Below are 19226 nucleotides of genomic sequence, written 5' to 3' on the forward strand. Positions count from 1 at the left end.
TCCAGTGCCCCCTTTCAGCACCCACCTCATCAGATCATTCTGACTAGAGATGCTTCCACGAAGGGATAGGGGCCCCATTTACTGCATCTGAAGACACAAGGGCTATGGTCACCTGCAGAGAGGAGGTTTCAAATCAATCTTCTGGAACTGCAAGCCATTCACTATGCCATCCACACCTTCTCTCGGCTTCCTGCAGACATATCAGTCATGGTATACATGGACAACCATGGTAGCCATGTATTACGTAAACAAAGAAGGTGGGTCCGGTTCCAGGACTTTGTGCAGAGAATCCGTGCTACTACTGGAATGGGCACTAGCACATTCGAAACAGCTACAAGTCACTTATTTCCCTGGTCCACAGAACTCAGCTGAATGTTTTATCCCCACGAGAGTGGGAGTTGAGCAAAGACATGACTTCCGACATCTTTCGCTGGTGGGGGATACCTCAAGTGGATTTATTTGCCATGGAATGCAATGCAAAAGTACCACAGTTCTGCTCCCTCTATCCAAACGACCAAAGAATCGCCCAAGACACCTTCCTGATAACTTGGTTGGGAAATCTCTTCTATGCATTCCCTCCAATTCCCTTGCTAGGATGAGTTGTACAAAAATGCATCACGGACAACTCTGATCTCATCCTCATCGTCCCAGTTTGGCCCGACAGCCGTGGTATGCCTACCTGGTTCACCTGTCCATACAACTGCCAATTTCCCTTCGCAACAGTGTCTGTCTCCTAACTCAGGAAGGGGGGACACTGATACATCCCATGCAAGAATCCCTTCACTTGACTGCATGGAGATTGAAAGAGAGGTATTAGATCACCTTCCCATAGCTCAAGAAAACCTTCCATGAGGAAAACTTATGCTGCTAAATGTTACGCTGCTGCCGCTGGTGCATAACTGTGTCCAAGGACCCCTTCCGCTCCTCACTAGAGCAGATACTCAAATACTTCCCCTTGCTTTTTAGATCTGGACTGGCGATCTCGTCCATCAGGATACACCTCAGTGCCATAGTGGCATACCATTTATCCATTCAAGGCGACTCCATCTCCATCATCCCTTAATATCTCGCTTTTTGAAGGGCGCACTGTGGCTCAGGCCCCCTATTACACCACCTGCTGTTCCTTGGGACTTGAATGTAGTCCTCGAAGCATTAATGCTTTCCCCCTTTGAACCTATGGGGATCGCCTCGTTGACGTTTCTCACACAGAAAGTACTGTTTCCTGAAACCATCATGTCAGCTTGAGGGTAGGTGAATTACAAGCGCTAGTACACTACCCCACCCCCCGTTTCTACAATTCTAACATGACAAGTTAACACTATGGACACATCCATCCTTCACCCCCAAGGTTGTTTCAGCTTTCCATCTCAGACGATCACACTACCGACCTTTTTTCTGAAGCCACATACCTTGGAATGAGAAGCATTATTACACAAGCTGGATTGCAAGAGAGCCCTAGCTTACTACAGAGAACTCATTCACCTAACAGGCCTTCACAGCTTTTCCTCTCCAACCCGAATGCCCCAGGACTTCCGGTGACTAAACTCACATTGGTTAATTGGTTGACCCAATGCATCCACTTCTGTTACAAGAGTCGATCAGAATCTTTATCCTCAAAAGTGAAAGCTCACCAGTTGAGAGCTGTGGCTGTTTCGATAACACACCTACAATCAGGTACCTCTTCAAGACATATGCATGGCAGCGACCTGGTCGTCATTACACACTTTCACCTCCCACTACTGCCTCCAACAGCATGCTAGATCAGATGTCCTCATGGGACAAGAAATACTATGTCATAGATAGGACTGTCCACCAATCTAAGGAATTTCTCCGCACACTAAAAAAAACAAAACAAAATAAAAAACAGAAGAGAAGACTAGCGTCTGTGGATACGCTACCTACTGATCTGTGTTCCAAATCCTTGAGCTGGGGACTCCAGAAAGCATGGCTAATTCAGCCTCCTTATCTGTGGGGGAAAAAAGCAAGTTTGCTTACCAGGATGAATTAGTCATGTGTCCCCTCCCTCCTCCCTGGACAGTCTATACTTCTTCCCACTCTCTCTTACTGTCCTGCTATCTTTCTGAGCTTTGAGACCAACTAAGAAGAGATTGTTGACTGTGTAGGAAGGCACCGTGCAGGCGTGTAGCAGCAAAGTTTTACTACTGCTAGAAGTTCCCGCAGTGAGCTGCCAGGGGGCACTCCCAGAAAGCATGGCTAATTCATCCTGCTATCTATGAAAAACACTGTTTACGATAAGCAAACTTCCTTTTAGCCTTTATGAATATCGCTGCAAAATCTATGCAAAAACAGGTAATAAGCTGTATAATTGTGTAAATCAGCTCTTAACCTATGTTTGCATAGCTAAATAATGCACGTTAAAATCCGCACATCTCAATGCATGGCCGATATTGTGAGAACCTTATCTATAACTCAGGGAGGCATGTTAAAATCTTTCTGCACTAATGGCCATGTAAATGTACAAAATTGAATGTGCACTGTTGATGAGCTCTACTTGTTTACTTGTGATTAACTGAAGCCTTTATCACACATTAATTGGCTTCTTCAGTTAGCACATGTAAAATATTCAGGAGGTTGCCTGAAAAAGGGACTTCAGTAGTCCCAAAAGCTTTAACATCTGTCAACCTCATAAACTGCTTGCTAAGTTTATTTTTTTAGGAAGTGATACACAAGAAACCTAATAATGTAATAGATTTGCCACTAAATCACACACCCAGAAGTCCTCTGATCTTCAGCTTCTGGCACGTTTATGAACTTTGAAATACTGGAGTATGTTGCTGAAGCAGGTGTTTAGTGGAATAATGGGAAAAGGATAAGCTTTGATGGGAGCATGGTCCAGATGCAAGGCTGCCACTGTACTGTAAAGTAAATGAGAATCCTTGCTGCATGAGATCTTACAGATATTGCTCTCCCTTCCCCAACCAACGTGAATAGGAATTTTTTAAAAATGTTTTATTTATTCCAAATATACATTTTTAGTTAGCCATGATCCACCTTGAGTAGCCCGAAGCTGGCTTTTTAAATCAAAATGGCACCTGAGATTTAAAGAGGCCACTATTAGTAATAGGTAGAGATACATTGTTGTTGGTAAGATGGTGTACAGACCCTGTGCACTACATGGTAGCAAAACTTACTTTGGAATCTCTGGGCTAGGACATATTGTAGATTTTTTTTATGAGATTTCCTGCCTGTTTGTTAATATGTATCGTGACATACATGGTATGATGGAGGTAGAGGCTGACATTTTAATTTTCTCATAGGCTATTCAGTTATAGATAGCAGGAGATATTGCATCTGGCCACAGGTTTCAAGACTTCAGAAGCATACCTAGATTGTAATCCAGGAAGATCTATAGTAAAGAAGAATTCTATCGTCCTAACCAGAGTTCTCCATTAGAGTGAGAGCTGTAAGAACCTGTAGTCTCCTGCTCTATAGGAACCTGTAGGAACTTACAAAAACTTGCATTAGATCTAGTGGAGGATATTGCTGGTGCTGTCAGATCATCATTGGTCATTTCTTCATGCTTTTTCAACTAAAGGGCTCAAAGTGAGTTTCAACAAGTTAGAATCTGACGATACACCTATTTGACAATACAACAGACAGAGCTGTGAATGCCCACATGAGATACAATGTTGGATGTTGTCTGTAGTGGTGCAAAGGCCTTTAAGGACAATGAGAACTTTTCAGTGGCTGCCACTGAAACTGCAGATATATTAGGTGTTAAGAGCATAGAAGAGAACTATGTACCTGGTGGACAGTGATAGGTAGTGTTTTTGGACTACACTTGTCTTGTTAAGTCAACACAAATGGAAGAAAGTGGTTTGAAGTTTGAAGTTCTAACAGCTGCTCCACTGAAGAAGAGTTGTGGATGATTTCTTTGTCTCCTTGTGTGAACTTTCTGAAGTGTACATTGTGCTATCAAGAACACAACTATTGTCAGCCATACCTTGACTGAACTCTCTGCAGACGTCTTTCCTGTTGTGTGTTCCGCGTCTGCGGCATTTTCTTTCTGACATACCTCTGCTGGGTAGCTAATGTTCCAACTGCTTTTTTTCCTTATTGCTACCAAGTTTGAGGCCCCAGGTCCTCTCCAGGAAGAATCCAGCCTGCTGGATCTAGAGTTTGATCCGCTCAAACCAGATGCCAGCACTGTGGCGAAGGTAGCCACATCCGTCTCTCAGGTTTGTTGATATCATTGATCCCATGAGACAGTAGCAAGATGGGGGGGTGGGGGGGAGTGCACGCCATATGACATGTCCAACAATGGAAGTACCATAATTGATCTTAAATGAACAAGGAATTACATTCTGGTACAGATTGAATCTTTATTTCAAATAAAACCATTTAAGGTGTGGAGTTTAGCATCTATGTACAAATTAAATGAGAGGTTATACCCTAACCTCCTGATCCTGAAGCAGCCTGGTGCATGACTACTGTAAAGAGCCATATGTTTTGGGGCTTACAGATGGAAAGCTGGTTCATACTGGGGCCTATGTGTTGCAAGCATCGGTTCCAGATTTTTAAACAAATATGATTGTGGGGCATTTTTAAACAGTACCAGATGTCAACCTTTTGTGTTACCCATCACCAATAAGTTAGGGGCCCAGCCTCTGTAGCATCGATGGCATAAAGACCGAGAATTGCTCCCTAGATTTTGCACCAAAGTTGTAGTTTACTAGGGAGAAACATTCTACAGGCATTAGCATGGCAGGTCCTATGTCCATTACTGGGAAAGCAGCAACTTCTGCAAGGAAGTCTAAGCTACAGGTTCCCATGCTGAACTCAGTCCCTTGTCTCCATTTCCTAGAATGAATTTCTCTTTGGAAGACCCAAAGAGTTTGTCGAAAGTCAGGTTTCACATACAGCACAGCACTGTGAATGGAAAACCATTGCACAATATAACTAGATCCAAACTGTCCATGCCGCTAAAGTGGGACCTTCTAAAATCTGCAGAGAGAGATTGAGTAGGAAGCATTTAAACTTGCATTGTTCCTGTCTCCTGGTTAACTAAGTTGTCTGTCTGTTTCTGTTGCTCTCTACCATGCTTAGTCTTTGCCGTGGGATTTGTGGGAGGTAAGACTTTGAACTCTTGCGCTTTTGCCCAGACTATCCCCTGGCATGTGCCGGTATCCCTCCTCCTCTTGCTGCTGCACCCATTCCAGCTGCTGGCACTCTCGAAACTGCCTTCCTATTCTGTTCCTGTGGCAAGGATTGTGCGAAGAACGCTGTCATGTGTCTATGGAAGTAATGTTGCATTGCGCTGCCTCTCATGGTTCAGAATGGAATGGACCATTCCTTACTCTTCCTGCTTAATGACATTGCTTTGTTTGCATTGCACTTCTGGAAGACTTCTATTCCTGATGTCATTCCCTCCCCTCCCCCATCATTAAGCTGTACCTCCTGTCTGTCTTCCTGGCACTTTTTCCAGCATTGTATGTCTGTTTGCTTCGTCTGTTTTGTTTGTTGCTAATGTAGAATTCTGATTGTTTTGTCTGTTTCATACATGCTTTATTTAAAAAAAGGTACTTTCAACCTTGGTAGATTGGGTCTAAAATATGGATGTATAACTAAGTCTATTTAAAATGTTTGCCTGCACATGGTAAGGTTTTAGGTGGGTGTTATCAGATCATAAAGGACAGACAGAGTCAAGCCTGGTTTTATCTCCCCACCCATTCTCCATTGCCTCTATGATCTTGGAGTTCCAATTTGTCTGAGAAAAGTTGGTGCTTAAAGTCCAGAGGTGGACTGGCAAGTCTGTTGCTCATGTTGTGGGGCTTGGGATAACCTGAGACTCGGACCCCCAGGATTTCTTTTAAGCTCCCCACTGAGTATGAGTCGTATGTGTATGTATATTAATCTTTGGATTGTAAAGAATAAAATGGATATTTGCTTACACTTGCAGTTTTTTATTTTGATGTACAGTATATGTAACCCATCTATTTGTCTAGAGCTCTAATGCAGTATTATAGCTGAATTCTCTAAGGACAAGCAGGATGGTAGTCCTCACATATGGGTGACATCAGGATGGAGCCCAATCACGGAAAACTTCTGTCAAAGTTTCCAGAACTTTGACTGGCCCCTACTGGGCATGCCCAGCATGGCACTAACCCTGCAGCCAGCAGGGGTCCCCCTCAGTCTTCTTTTTTCCGCGCAGCAGTAGCCTCGCGGTTTAGGAGCTCTGAAGAGATTCCTGACAGGAATTTTCCTCACGGAGTTAAGTAAAATTAGATTGCCCCACAGGGGTCCCTCCTCTAACTTTTCTCAGGCCGCGGTACTCCAGTAAGTTTTTCACCGTTTTTCGTCGATTACCGTCGAGTTTGGCCCTCGCAGCCTACTGGCCGTCGACTGTACCGCGGCTTGATTTTTTTCTATGGCCATGACGGGGTTTCGTCGGTGCCCGGACTGTACTCGCACCATGTCTATCACAGACCCTCATGGAGTCTGTGTAATGTGTTTAGGCCGTGAGCATGATGTCCTGACTTGCATCAAATGTGCCCTCATGACACCAAAAGGTCGCAAAGCCAGAATGGAGAAGATGGGACTCCTTTTCTGTGCTCACACCCCGACGCCGTCCATCACATCGACATCATCGGAACCGGCACCGTCGTCGCACCAGCATCGACAACTGTCCGGTGACCGCCCGCCATCGACGTCTTCACGGCCATCGACTCCCGTTTCTCCCCCTCAAGATCAAGGGGATCGTAGGGAGAAACATCGGCATCATAAGTCTTGGACAGTCAAGGGAGCGAAATCATCGACCTCGCCACCGTTCGAGCCACCATCGAAGAAGCCCCATCCAGGAACGGCACCAACCAGTCCTGCGACCGGGACATCGAGGCCACCCTCACCCAATCGGGGTTTGGGAGTCACGATTCCGCCTGTAAAGGTGGTCCCTCCGACTGTGCCTCAGTCTCCCTCTTCCGTCACGGAGCCGGAGCTGATTGCCCCAGGTCTCCAGGAAGAACTGGACCGGCTGGTCCAGGAGGCCATCGACAAGGCGATGCAACGACTCCAGGTTCCTCCGACACCGGCACCAAGAGTGGAACTGGTCACCGACCCGATTCCAGCAGCGCTGGCACCGCTGCTATCCCGGATGGAGGCGCTCATGACTGCCCTTCCACCGGTGATTCCCGGGTCTCCGATGGCTCCAGTGTGCTCCCTGATGACAGCTTCATCGGGTGGAGAAACACCGCTCCACATTCCTCCTTCAGGGGTATTGTATCAGCCATTGATGCCATGTCGTCCCTCGCCACCGATTCATTCATCGGGGGCGATACGCACATCGGCGCCATCGATGCCTTCAATGCCGGCACCGATACCCCCCAGGGCATCCACGGTGCCCCCGGTGATTCCTTCGATTTTCTCGGAGCCTCAGCCGGGCCCTTTGGGTATCCAACCCCCTTCTCATCCTACAGGTCAGCCTACTGATCCTTATGACACCTGGGGGATGATACTTCCTCAGACACCGATGACTTACCTTCACCTCCCTCTCCTACTGAAAGTAGAAAGCGTTCTCCTCCAGAGGACCTCTCTTTCATTAATTTTGTGAAGAAAATGTCAGAATTGGTCCCTTTCCAGCTTCAGATGGAGCAAGATGATAGGCACCAGCTTCTCTAGTTCCTGGATGCCCTTAAAGTGATCACTTCTATTCCCATTCATCAAGTTCTTGACCTCCTCAAAAAGAACTGGGGAAAACCCTGGATCCATTGTCCCAGTACACAGAAAGGCTGACACTACCTATCTAGTACAGTCAGCCCCTGGCTTTCAAAAATCTCAGCTCGACCACCACTCAGTTGTGGTAGAATCAGCTCAAAAGAAAGCAAAAAGGATGAAGCCTCACTCCTTACCGCTCCTGTCAAGGAACACAAGTTCCTAGACAATATTGGTCAACGAGTGTTCCAAGGGGCCATGCTCATCTCCAGAATTGCTTCTTACCAGCTGTACATGACCCAATACAACAGGGTCAATTTCAAGCAAATACAGGACTTCTCTGAAACCCTACCTGACCAATTCCAAGAACATCTTCAAATCCTTGTCAACAAAGGCTTTGAGGCAGGAAAGCATGAGATAAGAACAGCTTGTGATATTTTAGACACCTCCACTAGAGTGTCTGCAACTGCCATTTCGGCAAGACGCTGGGCCTGGCTCAAGTCTTCTGACCTTCGCCCAGAAGTACAAGACAGGCTCTCTGACCTGCCTTGTATAGGAGCTAACCTGTTCGGTGAACAGATTCAGCAAATAGTGGCTGAATTAAAGGACCATCATGAGACCCTCAAACAGCTCTCATCGATACCTTCTGACTTCCCTTCTAGACAGCCCTTCAAGAAGGACTCTAAGAAGTCATTCTTCCGCCCAAGGAAGTACTATCCTCCACCAACAAGGTCCAGAGTTAAGAGGCATCAAAAATCTCAGCCTCGCCAGCCCCGGAAGCAAAAGCCACAAGCAGCTCCCCAGCCGGGGCTTGCTTCAGGTTTTTTACTTTCCCTTGGAGAGCAGCAGCCTGATTCCTCTGCCAGGCATACCAGTGGGAGGTTGATTGTGCCACTTTCACGGCATGTGGCAATCGATCACAACCGACCAATGGGTGCTAGCAATCATTGCTCAGGGTTACCACCTGAACTTTCTTGCTCTTCCACTGGAATCACCACCTCTACAAGCGTGGAGAGTAACTGACCACTCTGTCCTTCTGGAGCAAGAAGTTTCCCTTCTTCTCCAGTTAAGGGCAATAGAATCCGTTCCTCTTTCGCAACAAGGCCTAGGGTTCTATTCCCGGTACTTTTTGATCCCCAAAAAATCCAGGGGGCTTCATCCAATTCTGGACCTACGTACCCTTAACAAGTACCTCCAGCAGGAAACGTTCAAGATGGTAACCTTGGGCTCGCTTCTACCTCTTCTACAAAGAGGAGACTGGCTCTGCTCTCTGGATCTCCAGGAAGCATACACCCACATTGCAATAGCTCCAGCTCATTGCAAGTACCTCCGGTTTTTAGTAGGCCTAAGGCACTATCAATACCAGGTGCTTCCATTCGGCCTAGCATCGGCACCACGAGTCTTTACCAAATGTGTCGTAGTTGTTGCAGCCTTTCTCAGGAAAGAAGGTGTTCACGTCTACCCCTATCTAGATGACTGGTTAATCAGGGCCTCAACCCAGCAAGCCGCTCGATCGTCCCTGGATTTGACCCTACACACTCTCTAATTTCTCTAGGATTTCTCGTCAATTACAAGAAATCCTATTTAGTCCCATCTCAAACCTTGTCGTTCATTGGAGCAGACTTGGACACCTTACAGGCAAAAGCCTTTCTACCTCAACGAGTGCAAACCCTCGTGTCCCTCGCTCACCAGTTGCAGTCTCAGTATACAGCAGCAGCTCAGCAATTCCTTGTCCTTCTCGGACACATGGCGTCCTCAGTCCATCTCACACCAATGGCCCGCATCGCCATGAGAGTCATGCATTGGACTCTGAGGTCACAATGGATTCAAGCGACTCAGCCTCTGTCAACCATTGTCCACATCACCGATGCACTCAGTCTGTCTCTCGCCTGGTGGAAAAATCAGAACAATCTCCTCCAGGGACTGCCTCTTCACCTACCAGATCCTCAACTCATTCTCACCACCGACGCTTCCAACCTCGGGTGGGGAGCTCATGTGAACGATCTACAGAAACAAGGATCTTGGTCTCCAGAGGAAGCCAAACACCAGATAAATTTCCTGGAGCTTCGAGCAATGCGATATGCTCTCAGAGCTTTTCAGGATTGCCTATCCAATCACATCATCCTGATTCAGACGGATAGCCAGGTGGCCATGTGGTACATCAACAAGCAGGGAGGCACAGGCTCCTTCCTTCTGTGTCAGGAAGCTGTGCAGATTTGAGCGGAAGCGCTCTCCCACTCAATGTACCTCAGGGCCACCTATTTGCTGAGAGTGCACAATGTCTTGGCAGACAAACTGAGTCGTGTCTTCCATCTGCACGAGTGATCTCTCAATCCCTCGGTAGCGACCTCTCTCTTCCAGCAATGGGGTTATCCCCAAATAGACCTCTTTGCGTCCCCCTCAGAACCACAAACTGGACAATTACTACTCCTTCATTCGGAGCGAGCGCTCTCAGCCCAGAGATGCATTATCCCTCTCATGGGCAGCCGGTCTGCTTTATGCATTCCCTCCACTTCCTCTTCTCTCAAAGACTCTCGTGAAGCTCCGTCAGGACAAGGGAACCATGATCCTGAGAGCACCTCACTGGCCACGCCAAGTGTGGTTTCCCATACTCCAGGATCTCTCCATCCCTTGGGAACGCACCCACTTCTGATCACTCAGAACGACGGATGTCTAAGCCATCCCAATTTTCAGGCCTTGTCCTTGACGGCATGGATGATGAAAGGTTAATCCTTCAACCACTTAACCTTTCAGATTCGGTTTCTCGTGTCCTGATTGCTTCACGGAAACTTTCCACAAGAAAGTCTTATTCCTATAAATGGAAAAGGTATACATTATGGTGTTCTTCGCAATCCCTTAATCCTTTTTCCTGTCCAATCCCAAGGTTTTTGGACTATCTCTGGCATTTATCGGAATCAGGTCTAAAGACCTCTTCCATCAGAATGCATGTCAGTGAGGTAGCTGCCTTCCATAAAGGTATCGGGGATGTCCCTATATCAGTACAACCCCTCGTAACACGTTTTCTTAAAGGCTTACTCCATATCAAGCCACCTTTATGCATGTCAGTGAGGTAGCTGCCTTCCATAAAGGTATCGGGGATGTCCCTATATCAGTACAACCCCTCGTAACACGTTGAGGCTCGCGGGTGCAGGTAGCGCCAGGATGGAGTTATATTCTGACAAACTGATCAAAATTTGGTCAAGTGCCGTCGAAGCCCTGGGTGCAGTGTCATTTAGTGCTCTGGATGTGAGCCATCATTGGTGAGCATGAAAGAGCTATGGTCCCTATGGGCACCGTCACCACTGTAGGCACAAGTGACATGATTGGACGACTTGGGACATGAGCACAGAGCACTATGGGCGCCATCGTTTGCCATGGACTTCGCTGCTGTCATTTCATGAGAGAAATGATTGTGAGCCATTCCCAATATAGTTTCAAGGGCTGTGTCCAGCCTCTTGGAGCATTATCAGGTATTGGAAGGGGCGATGCCATAGAATGCCACCCACCATCATGCCATATCCAGCCCCTTCGGTACTGGGGACACCGTGTCACACTGTTCCTATGAACTCCACTGGAAGTTACTGTAACAGTGGAGCACAGCATGCATAGTAGAGTATGGCAAGGTATCTATTCCAAGAGCCTCGAGCAATGGCAGGCAGCATTCTCCCTGTTTGTGCAGTTCTCAGCCATACCAGGGTTCTGCCATCATGTCAAGGTCTCAGCCTGCTTGTCAGTTCTGCACCACAAAGTGCTAGGGAGCCTTGGCGAGGAATTCTACCTACAAACATGGAGAGTGGGATCATAGGTGTGCTGCCATTCACAGGATGGGATACCATTATACGAGTACTGGTCAGTCTGCTTTTGCAGCAGAGGGCTCTATTCTCTAGTTGCCCTCTTCTGTATCTGTGTATGTATGTGTGTTTCCCTCGTGGCGAACACAACAGTTTGTGCGCCACAGCCATAGGACTGACCTAGGACTGCATTTCTGGTCGAATCCTAAGGGGAATAGACACCAGGAGGGTAGTGTCAGGAGTTGTCTCCTTCATCAGAAGAGGAATGTCTTTCGACCCCCTTCTGTGTCACAAATCCCCTTTGTGGGGAAGCCCCTGGGGCTCCGACCCTGGCAGGTTTATCACTGACCCGGATCCTCGATTCTTTGAATTGGTGCATCTCCTTGTAAGTCAGGGCTGGAGGATGGCAGCGGCGGTTATCTGACTGTTTTTGCTGGGGCCCCTTCATTGATTACCATGGTGGCCTTCCCCATCTGAGGGTGGTTGCCAGGGCCAGATTGGTTGCTTCTGAACCTCAGCGCTCTGTGATTGTGTCTCAACTCTCAGCTGGAGAGTTGACAGGTTTTCTTGGGATTGGGAGGTCCTGATTCCTGATGCTTTCATGTCCCTTCAGAAAGGGGGGATTCGACTGGTTTCCAGGGCAACTCTTATGTGTTCTCCACCCCTGCAAAGGGTGTTTCTCGTTCTCCATTTCGCAGAGAAGGCATGTCACTGCTTCTGACTGGTGGTTCTCTGTTCCTCATGGGATCCGAGGGCCAGTCGAGCCGTAGCACTCTCCTTAGGTCGTCCTAAGGCACGGCAGGCCTATTTCATGAGGGAGCCTTTCCAGAGTAGCTCTCCGGTGAAGATTGGGGATTTCTCCTGTCCAGGAGTCACCTTATGATACCTGCTGAGCTCAATGGGCGTTTTTTGATAGAGACTACTATTGCCAGTCATTCTAGTCTGTGGGACCCTACCTCAGTGAGGAGGGTTCTAATCTATCTAATTGGTGAGTATGCCTTTCAACCTATCACCATATCCATGGTTGAGGGACAAGGGACCCCACAACAAAGGTGCTGCTATTTCGTTGCAGTGGCTTGCAAGCTATACTCCCCCATTTTAGGGATAACCCTGGCTGTGGAAAGGGGAGTCCTGGTTCATGCAACGATTGTTCCGTTTACTGGACCACGTGCTTCCTTTGGGGAAATATATTTATTTATTTTTATTTATTTAAAATCTTTTCTATACCATTGTTGAGCTAGATGCCGTCACAATGGTTCACAATAAGGCACATTATTTCATGTTGCTTAAATGTGTTAAATTATATTAACTAAACAGGTGCCATCAAATACTGTAACATAGTTTCATATTAAATATTATTAGTGGGTGTTATAAGACATATCTACTTCCATCTATAACAGCTAAAAGATAAATTAATACTTAAATCTAGTCCTTTTGTGTTGAAATAAAATAAAATACACACAATTTGAGTAAGATGGTGTGTGTGGTAGTTCTACTGGCCGCATCCTATATTTCCCTGGATTCTATTCTCCATTCTCTCTGAGATATGCTTGCTTAAATAGCCATGTTTTAGACTTTTTCTGAAAGTTTTGATGTCTCTTTGCAGTCTGATTTCTAAAGGCATGGTGTTCCATATAATAGGTCCTGCTGGGGATAGGGCCCTATCCCTTACTTGAGTTAGTCTAGCTGTTTTTACTGAGGGAATATTTAGCAGTGCTTTGCTGATCTCAGGTTTCTATTAGGGACGTGTACGTGAAGGGCTGTGTTCAACCATTCTGCCTTTTCGTCATGTATTAATTTATGTATGGTGCATAGAGTCTTGTATTTGTATTCTTTGTTCAATGGGTAGCCAGTGTAGTTCAATTAGGGTTTCGGTGATAAGATCTCTCTTACTTTTTACTGATTAGAATTCTTGCAGCTGTGTTTTGTAGTACCTGTAGTGGTCTTATCGTGGTATTGGGTAATCCCAGTAGAAGGGCATTACAGTAGTCCGTGCTTGAGAAAATTAATGCTTGTAATACTGAATGGAAGTCGTTTGTTGTTAATAGAAACATAGAAATGACGGCAGAAGAAGACCAAACGGCCCATCCAGTCTGCCCAGCAAGCTTCACACATTTTTTCTCTCATACTTATCTGTTTCTCTTAGCTCTTTGGTTCTATTTCCCTTCCACCCCCACCATTAATGTAGAGAGCAGTGATGGAGCTGCATCCAAGTGAATGTGGTTTAAGTCTTCTAAGAGTCATAAGTTTGGTGTATCCTTTCCTTACTTTTAGAGATATGTGTTGTTTCATACTTAGTTCCGTATCGATTATCACTCCAAGGTTTCGTACTTTCTCAGCTAGTTTTATTTTTTGGTTGTTATTGATTATGATTGGGTTTTGAATTGTTGTGATGTTTTTTCGTTCCAAGTGTAGGAATTCTGTTTTTTCTATATTAATAACGAATTCCATTTGGTTTAGGAGCTGTTTTATTATATCTAAATACATGTTGGCTAAGTTTAACGTTTTCTCAATTGAGTCATTAATTGGAAGTATAATTTGAATATCATCAGAGTATATGTAGTGTGAGATGCCCAGACCAGCTAGCAGGTGGCATAACGGCAGCATGTATATGTTGAATAGTGTGGCAGATAGGGCTGATCCCTTCGGAACTCCTGTTTGAAGGTTTATTTTTTCTGAGATTACGTCTTTGATTTGCACTTGGAAGTATCTATTATTTAGGTATAATTTGAACCATTTGATTGTTGTATTGCATAAACCTATTTCTTCTAATCTATTTAATAGGATGTCATGATTTATTATCATGGCTGAGGTATTAATAAATAAACCAGGTTTGGGGCAATCGGTTCTGAGATTGCTTTTGCCCTGCTCTGGTACCCTTAGGGATTTGTACTTGCGGCACCCTGGCTTCCTGTCTCTTGGTGGAGATTCTAGATTTCTTCCCTATGGAATTCGCCCTCAGTTTCAGGTGTTCCAAGCAGGCTGAATGCTCTATTTCTGTGGGTAACTCCCTACTGGAATTGGCAGTGAGGTATTCGCTTGGCGTTGAGTTATGCAACCTAGCGACTTATGCTTACCCTGGCAGTCCAGCAGTCTGCCTCCTTGTGTTCTTCATTTCTTCCGACTTCCAGTTGGAATTTTGGGACTGGAGAAAAAGCTAAGGCATTCGTGGTATATTTTGATATATTCCTGCAGGGAAAGGTACACCACTTTTCCCCTACATTTTTGCCAATCTCTGCCCTATACTGCCTTTAGCTTTTCTCAGTTCACTGGGCTGCCCAAAATGTCTTCCTGTTCACCTGAACTATCCTGTAGACAGGGTGGATAGCCCTGCCCTTGACAGGGTGCAGTGAGGGTAAGTTTTAGGCCTAACGTATCTCCCTGCTCAGGGATTTGGGCTAGTGATCCCATTCAGGAATTGCTTTTCATCCCTGAAACTCTTGATGCTGTCCTGCATAGTCAGCTATGTCTCGTGCTTTGGCATGTAGGGTCTGTCATAGACCCTGCCATTGTTACTGATTTTTCTTCTAAGCGTTGCTTGGGTTTTCTGCGCATTATGGATCGGATTTTCATAATGTTACGCGCGGCGGGCCTATTTTCAAAAACCCGGCGACGCGCGGAAAGCCTCGGGACGCGTGTGAGTACCGGAGCTTGTAAAAAAGGGGAGAGGGAGGGGTGGAGTCACAGGCTTCCGGCACAGTGGCCATTTGCTGCTGTGCTGGGGATCACGCACGCAGCTTACTTCAGCCCTAGGGCTGAAGTAAGTTTGGAAATAAGAGAAAAAAGAAAAAAGGTAGGGGGGAAAGGGCGGGGGAGGGGGTGGGGGGTAGGGAAGTTCCCTCTGAGGCCGCTCTGATTTCGGAGCAGCCTGGGAGGGAATGGGGAAGGCAGCGTGGCTTGGCACGCACAAGGTGCACAATTGTGCACCCCCTTGTGTGCGCCGACCCCTGATTTTATAACATGTGTGCACCTGCGTGCGCATGTTATAAAATCGGGCATACATGTGTGTGCGCCGGGTAGCGTGTGCACATGTATGCCCACGCACACGTTTTAAAATCTACCCCATGCCTATTAGTCAAACATGGACACACTTCTGCAGAGGCATTCTGTCCTTCGAATGTCCACGGCTTTTCTGGGGAGCTCTTGAGCCCCAACTGGCTTTTTGCTTGTTTTGTAACACCGAAGAAAACTGTACGGCTTTCATTCAAGAGTCCTCTTTTTACATTTCTAGACTTTTTTTCCCTGTATCCAAGAGGTTCTAGACCTACTTAGGTTCTAGACCTACTCAGGGTTTCCTGATCCGAAACCCTGCTTGTAATGTCTTCCGTGATTCGGAGTATGTTTCTTGCTGGCACTCGTTTCACTCCCTTGCCTTAGACAAAACCCCAATGCGTAGCAGAAGCACCTGTCTTTTCTATGGTTTTCTCTTTGTAGAACCCAACTCTTTTCCTGCCTAGACCCCCTATGGGTTGGCTACCTACCAGACAAAAGGGAGAGAGGTGGTGCTTTCAGCACGGTGCGGTTTCCTTCTTTGTCCTGCTTAGACAGCCTATAGCTAGGCATTCACCCATGTGTGAGGACTGCCATCCTGTTTGTCCTCTGAGAAAGAGTTGCTTACCTGTAACAGGTGTTCTCCAAGGACAGCAGGATGTTAGTCCTCCCCTAGGAGTTGGTTTCTCCATGTATTAGCTATATTATGAACCAAAGGACTCTGCCAAGGGGGCAGGGTGATGACTACAGCTGCGCATGCTCAGTAGGGCATATTTGAAAGTTCTAGAATCTTTGAGATCAAAGTTCTGTGCCGGGCTCCATCCGAGGATGTCACCCACATATGAGGACCTACATCCTGCTGTCCTCAGAGAACAGCTGTTACAGGTAAGCAACTCCGTTTTATCCCTCGGTAAATATAGGTCCTAGGAAGGGTCTGCAGCTTGAAGTCAAAAAAAGGAAATTTCTGGAACACTGAAAGTAGTTTGTGTGCTACAGTGTTAAGGAGGCAATTTTTGGCCCTGGTTGCACTGCCTGTGGAGTTTTCCAACTGGCACCATGGCTATGCCTCTTATGAGTGGACTTTGCGCTTTACAGCGGGTGTGAATTCCACTCCACAAAATCTCCGTGCTTCATCTACCAGCGCTGCCCTATTCTCTGCCTTTGTAAATGTACCTGTGTTGTAAAATAGTGTAAGTGCTTTTACCTGCCAGGGAGGGGGTAGTGCTTTTCAGCTGAGAAATTTACCTAGGTTACAGCTTAGGTATATGGGTAAAATCATTTAGGACATGATCTTTGCTATGGGGAGAGTAGTTTAACACTGATGTTTCTTCTAAATCACATACTTCTATTACGTATGGAGTAAAACTCCAGCTCTAAATGTTTCTTTATTCTTAATTTGCCAAAGTGTAACCCCCTATAGGTGTACCAACACACAATCTAATTCAAAACAATAAGCCTTTCAAAAACATTTTTTTTCTTTTTATAATTTTTTTCTTTTTATGCACAATTTTGTCCGTTAAGAGCCTTTGAGGAGATAAGTACCTTTTTTTTTTTTTCCCTGGACATTTTCAGAATAACTGAATTATTTACAGCTACTGTAACTTATAAAAAGCTTGAGACTAGTACCAGGCATTATGGGACTTTTTAATATTTATGGGGTTTTCAATATTTAACAAAAGATGATACTTTACAAGTAGTGGAAGAATTTATAAAAGGGTTTTTTCCTGTGATAGTAGCTTAAAGCAGCTGAGCAGCACACGAAATTAAAAATTATCGGGCTGAAGCAATACAATGTGCTATCTGAGGTTTTCCCTTTTCTGTTTCTTGAAGTTTGAATAGATCAAGCTACTCAATTTTGATAATAAAAATATTTTACTTGGTTTATTTTTTTAATTTTCTCTTTAATTATAATAATAATTTGACAAGAAACAAACTTGTCCATAGACAAGGGCATTAATATACAAACAAATAAATGTGTGTAGGAAAATACATTATAATAATGTCCTAAGTACCATGCAATAAGGGAGCCAAAATTCTAAAGAGCATTTCCAAGCTACAAACACATTTAGGAAAATAAGGAGAGTTAACCTCGGTATTTCTACATTGTGATAACTGTTTAGTTGGCTATATTTCCTAATAGAGCATGAGAGTCTAAAAAGGACTTCAATTCAGCTGGTTCAGAATATATATATATATATTTAACATTATTGATTTTCATAATGCATTTGCAAGGATATCGAATTATAATCTGGGCTCCTATTTGTTTAGCTTGTTGACAAAGAGCTAAAAATTCCTTCCTCCTCTGCTGAGTAGATTTTACTATATCCGGGAAGATCCACACTTTCTGTCCATAATATGGAGCTTGTCTATTACGTAGAAATAATTTGAGAACCAAGTCTCTTATCGGATGGAAATATAAACAATGGGGCGGATTTTAAGAGCCCTGCTCGCGTAAATCCGCCCGGATTTACGCGAGCAGGGCCTTGTGCGCCGGCGTGCCTATTTTCCATAGGCCTGCCGGCGCGCGCAGAGCCCCGGGACTCGCGTAAGTCCCGGGATTTTTTGACGGGGCGTGTCGGGGGTGTGTCGGGGCGGGGCCGATCGACGTGGCGTTTTGGGGGCGGGACTCGGCGTTTCGGGGGCAGGTCCGGGGGGCGTGGTTTCGGCCAGGGGCGGTCCGGGGGCGTGGCCGCGCCCTCCGGAACCGCCCCCGGGTCGCATCTCGGCGCGCCAGCAGCCCGCTGGCGCGCGTGGATTTACGCCTCCCTCTGGGAGGCGTAAATCCGTGGAGAAAGGTAGGGGGGGGGGGTTTAGATAGGGCCGGGGGGGTGGGTTAGGTAGAGGAAGGGAGGGGAAGGTGAGGGGAGGGTGAAAGCGAGTTCCCTCCGAGGCCGCTCCGATTTCGGAGCGGCCTTGGAGGGAACGGAGGCAGGCTGCGTGGCTCGGCGCGCGCCGGCTGCCCAAAATCGGCAGCCTTGCGCGCGCCGATCCTGGATTTTAGCAGATACGTGCGGCTACGCGCGTATCTGCTAAAATCCAGCGTACTTTTGTTTGCGCCTGGAGCGTGAACAAAAGTACGCGAACGCACCGTTTTTAAAAATCTACCCCTTAACATTCCACATTTTTCAACTTGTTCTTCTCCCGAAGATTCCAAAAAATCAGATAAGTCAGCAATTGGTACAAACCCAGTGCTTGGGAGGATGTATCATCTTTTATCAAAGGATATGAAATAAATTTTCACACAAGATGATATTGCATCAGATGAAATTTTCAAAATTTCTTGGAGATATTTTTTGAACTGATCCCGGGGGGGGGGGACGTAAAATCTGAGGAAAATTCAATACTCTTAAATTCAAATATCTCACTTCATTCTCAGTTTTCTCAATCTCTTTGAACCAAATCTCCCTATATTAATCCAGATTGGGCCTTCTGAATTTGAGTCACTTTCTGCTCCATAATATCTTCCAGGTTTGTAGTATGTGAAGCAACTAAATGTTCTGAAGTTTGTATACAATTATTTATATCCACTGTCAGAGAAATTATAGAGGAAATAGTTTTCCAGAGTCATTATCGCTGCCCACACTGAGTCCAATGTAACGACTGAAGGTTTAGCAAATCTCTTCAGTAATAGAGCCAATCAAATCTAAACCGCTAGGATTTACCACATTACCCTGGACACTAGCGGTTCCTCCTTCCCCCGTAGGAGTCGACACCATAGCAGGCGAATCACAGCATTCTAATTCTCTCACCGAAGTATGTTGACCCAATGGCTGAAGT

At 45.9% G+C, this 19226-nt stretch overlaps 1 protein-coding gene across 8 annotated transcripts in view; it reads left to right on the forward strand.

Moving 5' to 3' along the window:
- BIN1 (bridging integrator 1) overlaps positions 1-19226 on the forward strand; it is a 288905-nt gene that overhangs the window by 246396 nt on the left and 23283 nt on the right. For 6 of the 8 annotated variants that reach the window (XM_029605136.1, XM_029605137.1, XM_029605141.1 and 3 more), the window contains one exon: positions 4089-4199. The exons of the other annotated variants lie outside the window; for them this stretch is intronic. In XM_029605136.1, coding sequence (XP_029460996.1) covers positions 4089-4199 — 111 coding nt within the window. The remainder of the gene's footprint in view (positions 1-4088; positions 4200-19226) is intronic. 8 annotated transcript variants of the gene reach the window in all.

The sequence above is a fragment of the Rhinatrema bivittatum genome, chromosome 6 (genome assembly GCF_901001135.1).
Source record: "Rhinatrema bivittatum chromosome 6, aRhiBiv1.1, whole genome shotgun sequence".
Taxonomy (NCBI): domain Eukaryota; kingdom Metazoa; phylum Chordata; class Amphibia; order Gymnophiona; family Rhinatrematidae; genus Rhinatrema; species Rhinatrema bivittatum.